Source organism: Halichoerus grypus, chromosome 6 (assembly GCF_964656455.1).
Source record: "Halichoerus grypus chromosome 6, mHalGry1.hap1.1, whole genome shotgun sequence".
Taxonomy (NCBI): domain Eukaryota; kingdom Metazoa; phylum Chordata; class Mammalia; order Carnivora; family Phocidae; genus Halichoerus; species Halichoerus grypus.
In genome coordinates, this window is record NC_135717.1 from 20,095,268 (window position 1) to 20,104,362 (window position 9,095).

At 54.5% G+C, this 9,095-nt stretch overlaps 1 protein-coding gene across 1 annotated transcript; it reads right to left on the reverse strand.

Annotated features, from left to right (window-relative positions):
- Positions 1 to 1,526: 1,526 nt before the first annotated feature.
- Positions 1,527 to 8,349, reverse strand: AQP8 (aquaporin 8). Its single transcript, XM_078074069.1, has 5 exons — positions 7,829 to 8,349; positions 6,707 to 6,833; positions 4,832 to 5,046; positions 3,254 to 3,388; positions 1,527 to 2,052 (listed from the first exon to the last, which is right to left on the reverse strand). The coding sequence occupies exons 1-5, from the start codon at positions 8,074 to 8,076 to the stop codon at positions 2,004 to 2,006; spliced, it is 774 nt and encodes a 257-aa protein (XP_077930195.1). The 5' UTR covers positions 8,077 to 8,349; the 3' UTR covers positions 1,527 to 2,003.
- Between the last annotated feature and the right edge of the window lie 746 nt (positions 8,350 to 9,095).

Genomic DNA, 9,095 nt, shown 5'->3' on the forward strand with positions numbered 1-9,095 from the left:
AGTTGCATCGATTAGACTTTAAGGGAGGAGAAAGAATGTTTTCGTGTTTAAGAACTAAAAGGAATGCAGCTGGGGGATGAGAAACATCATTTCTTGGATCCTCCATCTGTCCTCTGAAAGAAGGGTCAAAGTGCCTGTCTGTATTACTTTCCTGGGGCTGCTGTACAAATTACCCCAAACTGGGTGACTTCACAAATTTATTCCCCCCCAGTTCTGAAATCAGGGCGTCAGCAAGACCATGTTCCCTCCAAGGCTGTAGGGGAAAACCTTCCTAGCTCCTAGCTCTTGGGGACTCCTGGTCCTGGCATGTGGCTCCGTGACTCCAGTCTGCCCCATCCTTCTCCGCAGGCCTTCTTTTCTGCGTCTCTTTGTCCTTCTCTGTTTCTTCTAAGGACTCCCATTGGATTTCGGGCCTGCCCCTAACCCAGCATGATCTCACCTTGATTGCTCCTTACCTTAATTACATTGCCAAGACCTTATTTCCACATATGGTCACATTCTGAGGTTCCGGGTGGAAATGGATGTGGGAGGACACTATTCAACCCACTGTGCTGCTTCAGAGGGTCGTTGTGGGGAGTAAATGAGATAATGCATATAAAGCAGTCTGCATAGTGCCAAGCACATAACAAATCCGCGTTAGCTGTACACGTGTGTGTGGGTGCACGCATGTATATGTATGTGTGTATACACATGTGCATATGAGTGCATACATGCGTGTATATGTGTGTGCACACGTGTATGTATATATAACTATTTTGTTATTTACTAGATTTACCAAAACCTTATTTCATTACTTACTTAGCCAAATGAAACAGTAAACTTTAACACTTTCCACTCTTTGTAAATGTTCTAATTTGCTTTTCTGTTGTTTTTTTTTTCATATTTCCTCCCTTTGTATTTTTATTCTTTTTTTTTTTAGGTTTATTATGGTTATTATTATTTATTTCCTTTCCTCCAAAAGTTGGTGTGGCTGTTTGGGCATGTAGCATGTCCGCTTTCTCACCAGGCAGCCTTGAAACATACTGGTGATTTTCTCTAGTGAGCATTTTCCTCTTTAAGCAAGGATTGAAAAATCCTTCCTTATTTGTGATATTTGTATCTTGCATCCAAAGACCACTGTCTCTCCAGACCCATGTTATGCCACGTTATCAATTTCCTCGGGAGATCCTTGCCCCTCTGGCCTGCCCCCATCCCCACCCTCACCCCAGCGGAGTGCCCTGAGTGGGCTGGCCCATATCCTAGGTAGTACTGGGCACTACCCCAGACCCTGGACTCTGTGTTGGGCTTTTCAGCAGGACCCTGCAGACTGTGATCAGAGATGGACTCTGAGCTCCTGGCAGAGGTCCAAGATGGGTCTGGCTGAGTGGGAGATGGGCTCTGAGGTGGCCTGCATCCGAGTACCTACCTTGGCACTGGACTCTAAGCCAGGGCCCAGCTAACTAGACTCTAGGCCGTTAAGGCCCAACCTGGACTTTTGCTTCCTCCCCCGCAGTGCTCATTTCTGAAGCAAAAAGCAAGTCCACGCCAAAGGAAATACTGGACTATTTATTGCAAAGCTAGATTGGCAGCTCAGGAAGCAAGGAAACAGAGCCCAGCAGCTCCTTCTGTAACAGAGGAGTCTGGGGCCAGAAGAAGAAGAAAGAAAGTGGGTGGGGGAAATGAACTCATATGTAAACAGCCACCTCTTCCAACTGCTCTTCTGCTCCTGGGAGCTTCCCGGTCAAGAAAAACCCCTCTGTTGTGTGGTGCCGGGCCAGGCAGGGTTGGCAATGCGCTCCCCAGGCTGAGGTCTCTGATGAGCACGAAGAAATTTGGAGAACCTAGAGCATCCTCAGAACTTGGCAGCGGTGTGTCATCTGGGAGGCCAGGCGCCCGTGCGGGGGAAGCGGGTGGGCGGCTGCTCTGGGCCTCTGCCCCAGCAGGAAATGCAGGAGGTGGCCTGTCTGTAACCCGGGTGGGTCCTCAGAAGCCACCTGCGCCGCAGGAAAGCCTCCAGCTCGGTGTCACCATCCCTTTAGTATTAGGCGGGTTTTCCCATCTCCAATGAAGAGCCTACAGAAAAGATGGCCCCGTGAGGTCTCCAAGCCTCCGAGGGGAGAGACCCAGCCCTTCTCCGAAGGTCTCCAGGCCCAGAATTCTCCAGAGAGATGCTTTCCTGAGCCTTTCCAGCCTCAATAGTCAAATCCCCTTGGGGAAAGGGGGAAACTCCTTCCTGTTTGTGTTCCAACTCTTTCCCTGAAGATGCTCATCTCTGCCATTCCCAAAGCAACAGACAGAGAATTATCAGGCTAAGCCAGGACTGTGGATGAGCAATGATGGCAGACACTTCACACCAGGCCAGCCCGGCGACAGTGCTCTCCCAGACTGTGGGAGGAAGGTCCAACTTGTACCAGATCCAGACCCTAATCCCCATATGACCAGAAGCAGAAAAGACAGGACCCTACAGACCTTGGAGGCTCAGAAGACGAGAGTTCAGGAAGAAGGAGTCATGTAGATATGATCCTTCTGCTAATACCGCACGATGCCAGGGAGCACTGGTTACACTGTAGTTCATGTGAATGGCACGTGCTAGCAGGCATGCTCGCGGGGGCACCATGTATACGGTTTTCTCTGTGGATGGGGCCCCCTGGAGTTGTACGACACCCCTGTGAGGAACCACTCCTCCCCCACCATTGGTACACATGGTTGTGCAGGGAAGGCTGACCTTGCCCCGACCCCAGACACAGCCAATAAGCATGCCTGACCCCCACGGCTCCAGTGATGGATTCAGAGGTGGACATGACCCAAGCTGGGCCAATCCAAACCAGTGAACATCAGACCCTGGACTTTTGCTAGAGCCCTTGTTCTAGTTCCTCTGGAGCTTTTAAGCTGCTGGGATATAAGCCTAGAGTTCCTGGTGAGCATCTCAGCCTCTCCTGGAGAGCCTCTCAGAACATGAGGCCTGCTCAGAGGAGAGCAGAACCCATGGGAAACACCAAGGCCTAAAGACATTGCTTGAGCACCCACCAAAAGCCAGTGCTACCCGTGAACTTTTCACTTAATGTGAGCCAGTAAATTCCCCCTTGTGATATAAACTGTGTTGAGATGGATTTCTGTCCCTTACAACCAAAGGTCCCAGAGCCATAATCTTTGCCTCTGAAGAAGCCTCCCTTTTCCCTTCTTCAACCCCAAGTGAGATGTTAGCCTTGGGCACTCTGGGAACCATCACCAGGGGCCAATCAGAGAGGCCAGTGACCCGGGGTCACACTCCTACCTGATGAGCACTCCCACAAGCAGGCTGGCCAGAAGCGGGCCCAGCCAGTAGATCCAGTGGAAGTCCCAGTGATTGGCCACCACGGCAGGTCCAAACGCCCGGGCGGGATTCATGCAGGCTCCAGACACGGCACCCCTGCAAACACCCAGCCACATGGTCACCAGGATCCCAGCCAGACCCCCATTCACGTCAAGTTCATTTCCCCAACTAGGCCACCACCCAGAAGCCCTCTTGAAGCCCTCATATCGTGGGGCTCTAGGGGGATCCCAAAGAAGACACAGGGGAAGAGGCTTATTAGCACCAGGAAGTGAAAGCTTGTCTGTCACCCTCCACACCCTTCTAGGACAATGGCCAGCAGAGAGTGTTCAGTAATCACAGGCAGAGAAGATGGATCTAGGTTCTTGCAACGTTGAAAACGCAGTCATCAGCTACGTGAATTTTGGAGTCAAGCTGACCTGGATTCAAAACCCAGCCTGGCTATTTCTAAATGTGTGGCCTTTATTGAACCCCTCCGTGTTTCAGTTGAGGTCAAGGACCCACCTCATAGGCTGTCATCAGGAGTGAATGAGATCATGCAGTTAGGACCCGTGACTCACATGTAATTCATGACAAGTGTTTCATCTAGCTAACCCAGTTGAGGCCGTTGTTGTGCCACAAGCTTGGGGCCCAGAGTATCCTACGGGGGGGAGGGGGAGGCTGTTCTCCAGGAGCATCTCTCTACTTCTGGTGTCTGTATCCTTGCCCCATTCCTGCAAGCTGGGTCCTGCAGGTCTCACCAGATCCCACGCCCAGCAGCCACAGTCGAAAGGGCGAGTCAATTGGCTTGCAAATGAACCAATGGCCGCTAGGGGGCAGCAAAGCACCGCTGCAGCTTTACACACATCGCCCCCAGCTCCCCAGACTCCGCCTCCCAACCGAAGGATGCCGGAGGGGTGCGTGGCCGAGCCAGGAAAGACTAGACTCTGTTCCGTGTCCAGGAGGAAGGAAAGAGGTGGACATTAGGAAGGGGCTCCCTTGTCCCCTTTACCGGGAGATTTGAGCTCTTGTCCCACGTCTGTCCCTTAATTTGCCACTGTCCACTGTGTCCTCTCTGAGCTCAGTTTCCTCATATATAGAATGGGAGAAATAATCCCTGACCCAACCTTGTCTCCTTAACCCCTTCCCGAGCCCCCTGAGGGGCTCAGCCTCCATGAGTCGGTGGGTATGGCAGCTCCGTGTGAGTCTGAGGCGAAAGCCTGGCTGCCCACTGGCTGAACAAACAAGCCGACAGAAATGTCTTACTGACGCTACAGAAAATGGAAAACCTCGCATGAGAAGGCAGGTTTCCGACTTCCCTGGAGTGACGTTGGAAGGGTCACCAGAGGCCCACATTCCCTCCCAGCAACAGCTTACTGGAGGTGAAGAGTGGAGCCTCCTCAGACACCCCAGTCCCCACCGTTCCCTGTTGTCTGCGAATGTCCGCCCGCTTCCTCTGTCTGCATCACCTCCGTGGCCCCTGTTAGCAACCAAGTCTGTGACCCTCAGGTAAACTCTGCAGACCTGACCTCCTCCAGGGCCAAGGCTTGGCCCACCACTCACCCCGCCAGGATGTCCACGGTGACGGCAAAGCCGATGGAGAACGGAGCCAGAGGGCCCCGCGTCCTCTCGTCGATGGCGCCCATGCATACGGCCAGCGCCAGCAGTGCCGTCAGGATGAGCTCCGCCACCACCGCCCCCGCCACCTGCCCCGGCTCCTGGACTGTCACAAAGGCCGCCCCGGACGCGTTCCAGAACTTCTCTTCAGGACTCACTGCCTGTGGAGAGAAGCGGCTCAGCCTCTCCGTGGGGGCAGGAGCTGAGGGGAGGGGGCCTCGAAGCGCAAGCCCCCAGCCATTAGAGCAGCACGGGTTCTGTCCAGTCCGCTCCAGTTTTTGCTGGGTGGTGCAGTGAGGGCCACTGGACTTCTCTGAGCCTCCTTTTGCTCATCTGTAAAATGGGATCAGTGGCTGCAGGTGTTGTGGGCCCCAAGCTTATGTAACTAGATGACCCTCTTTGAGAAAAGGAATACAAAAATACCTTACTCAACAAACTTTGCAAACACCTACGGCCAGATGAACCCACTGCCAGTCCCCCGTCAGGCCCCTTGGAAGGGGTGAGGGAGCCCTGATGCGGAAGCGCCCTTAGCTTCCCAGGTAACGAGCCTCAGGGGTCATCCCAGCACCTGGAGGGGGAAGACGGCAGAGCAAGCTTCTGGACCCCGGACCTAAATCTGGACTCCACTGCTCACCAGCGCTGCTGAACTCAGGCCAACCACACACTTTGTGGTGCCTGTGTTTCCTCCTCCATAAAGCGGGGGCGCTGATAATCAGAGCTCCCAGCTCGGGCACTGAGAACTGACTGCGGCTTCTTGGGACGTCACGGTGAGATTTAAGGAATCAAGATGTGCAAACTGCTTCGCAGGAAGGGTGTGCTCCGTGACCAGAGCTTCTGCCCTGCACTGCTTGCTACCGTGTGGGCCAGGTGTGCAAGAGGCCCGGCCTGAGGGGGGCCTGGGAGCTGCTCTCCGCGGAGGATCAGAGCGGGAAGGTCCAGCCCCCATTCTGCACACGGGGGAGCGGGGGTCTCAGAGGCAGACACAGGGAGACCAGGGCAGGGGGGACAGCAAACGGGGACTCGAGACCAAATCTGCAATGGGCCAGTGCTTGGAGCTACGGACCAAAGCCCAGCCAGCTGACAGGCACCCCCTCACCCCCCACCCTACGCCCCCTAACACATGTGCCCACAAGGCCTACATCTTTAAGGGCCCCTGGTTGGATTGAGACTTAACAGCAACAGGGAAGAAAGAAAAAGAAGGGAAGGAGGGAGGAAGGAAGTGAAGGACGGAGGAAAGGGTCCATCCGTGCAGTCACATGTGGAGGTATTAAACTGTGGCGGGGAGGAGGAGCTAGCCGTCCTGGTGGGAGGGAAGTTTCCAGACATAAACTGAATATTATCTCCCGTCACAGGTAGAGGGACTCCGTTTAAAGGCAGGCAACCTGGAGAACACTCGGAGAAGTTAGTCCGGGAGTTTCTCAAGGAGAGTAACTCTCAGTTTGTAGGTAGGCAGGCAGGCAGGCAGGAAGGAAGGAAGGAAGGAACAAGTAAATGAACTTGTAAATGAATGAATGAATGAGTGAATGAATGAACGAAAACACACTAGAAACATTATCCAAAGCCATTCTAAAGCCAGAAATGGTCTCAGGAAGAGAAACTTCAAGCCCCAAATTCTGCTTCCTGGTCTGTCCAGGGAAGGGCTGTGTCCAGACATGGACAGAACAGGGTATGTTTAGAGAAAACCAAAGGGCCCCTTCTCGGGAGAAAAGGATGCACCCAATCCCGCTGGAGGAAAATCCCATGGGAAAAGAGCTGGGCGCCTCTGACTCCCTGCTCCCCTCCCCACACTTCACCCGCCCAGCCCCCATGGGGATTACCCACCTTGGCCAAAGCGGCCCCGATCAGCCCCCCACACAGCTGGGAGATCCAGTAGGGAAGGAGCATCACCAGGTTGAGGCCTCCGATCAGCGTGGCTGCCAGGGACACCGCAGGGTTGAAGTGTCCACCACTGTCACCCGCAAGAGCAGAAGGAAGCCTTGAGACCAAGGTCTGGGCCGGCCCCCGAGAGAATGTGCCAGCCGGCCCCCAAGCCTGGCCTTGCAGCGCCAGAGTGAGTCCAGGACCTTGCCAGAGTAGAAAACAGGCACCAGATCTCACCCATTTTCCCGGAGGTGCCAGGTGGTGGGGCGAGGGATGTGGGGGAGAGCCGGGGAGGAGACGGCAGCCTCCTTCCTGTCCTACACCCAGACCCCACGGTGCCCAGAGAAAGAACATGGTGGGTGACCATCCCTCAACTCCTTCCAGACTCACTCAGAGCTCCAGCCCTTGAAAGATGCAGCCACCAGTCAGAATGAGACCCCCAAGTCCAGATTAGTAGACAGAGAGAGGTATCCTGGCCTCCCCTTAAAAAGAGCTCCCGAAAGCTGAACTCTGCTTTTCCCCAGGCTGGAGTAAAACCCCCTCCCAATGTCAACCACACAGCGACCGAGCGCTTGGTGCGAGCTAAGCTCTCTCTGTCACGTAATTCCCACACTGCCCGCCTGGGGCTTGCCTCCCGGCTCTGCCACTTACTGACCATGCAACCTTGGACAAGTCACGTGGCCTTTCGAGGTTACACCGGGAAAATGGGGATAATAATAGCAACTACCCCCAGGGGTTGTTGTGAGGATTCACTGAGTTCCTATGTAGAAAGTGCTTAGAACAGTGCCTGGCACTTGGCTAGCATTGAATATGTGTGGGCTTGAGAAAAAAAACTATAAAAAAAAAACCACTTCTCTTCTTCCCCTGTTATTTGGGATTTGGAGAGGGACTTACCCAAAGCCACAGAGCCCATAAGCTGCAGAGGCAGGATTCTAACTCGGGCAGTCTGACTCCCCAGCGCACACTCCTATCTACAGTGCACTTGGAAGCCCGAGTACGTGCCCAGGGTCCCCACCGATAGCCTTGCTCCCCACCCCCCGCTGCCCAGGTTAGCCCAGACTGATGGCTGGGAGCTCGTCTCACCTGATATTCCCCAGTGTGGCGATGATGAGGCCCAGGGCCAGCCCATGCGCCAAGGCTGGCTGCAGCAGCCCCATGTCCGTCCCGTTCTCGATGACCGACAGGCAGCCGATGAAGATGAAGAGGGCAGAGCCCAGCAGTTCCACCAGACAGGGCTGCAGGAACCGCTCGTACCAGGACCCACGACACCTGCCCCCCATGCTTGGCGCCTTCGCCTTGCCACCGCCAAATTCAGGGTCACACATAGACATAGCTGCCTGTGGTAGGAAAAAGGAAGAGTGGGCACGGGTGGGAGGAGAGCCCAGAAAGAAGCCCCCAGTGCCACAGCCTTGAATCGATTCTCAGCACCCCCTTGCATGGCCAGGAGACAGAGGCAGCAGTGGGCTCACCTCTGCAGACATCAGGGCCAAAGTGACCTGGAGCCTGCTCGTGCCTGAGCTGGCTGGGAAACCCGCACCTGCGCTACTGGACCCTCTTATCTCCGGGACCCGGGCTGCTGATCTGCTTCAGACTCTGGCTCTTTTAAAGGGCTGCAGAGGCTCCCCGAGGGTGCCAAGAAAGCAATAAAGCGGGGGTGGGAGGTGGCCCTGGGGCCCAGCAGAGGAAACATATTTTTTTATCTCAACTGGGCAGGGCAGGGGATGGTCAAGGATTGCTGAGCTTTCTGCCAATGAGCAAAAGTTACAGGCTTAGCCGCATCACCTGGAGAACGCTCCAAGCCTTCCCCAGCAGGGCCCAAAACCCCCAGCCCCCTGCGGTCACCATCAGGGTCCACCAGCATGTGGGTAGGAGGAGGGCTCCAGTGGGTTGGGACCGCGTGCGTGAGGAATAATGGCAAACTCATCTTCAGTGATTTTTTCCACGGATTCCCTTGGACATCTCCTCGTAGCTCAACAACTGCACTCAGTCACCCTCAAAGGCTGATCCAGGACTGAGTGTGTGGATGGATGACCGTCCCCTGATGGTCAGAGGCAGCCAAGGCGACACCATGCACCATGGGATAGCCTGTGGGCTTTGAAAACAGGCTGCCTGGATCTCAGTCCCAATTCTGCCGTCAGCTGGTCGTGGAACCTTTCTACTGTGGATGGTGTAACAGTACTAGCGATGTGGGGTCGTTGTGTGGTTTGAATGAGTTAATACAACAAAGAGCTTACAACAGTGCCAGACACACGATCAACACAACACCAGCATCTACTGATTAAGAATACAGATTTATGTTTATATATTGATATTTATTGAGCAATTTCTACATGCCTTCTACCTGCCAGGC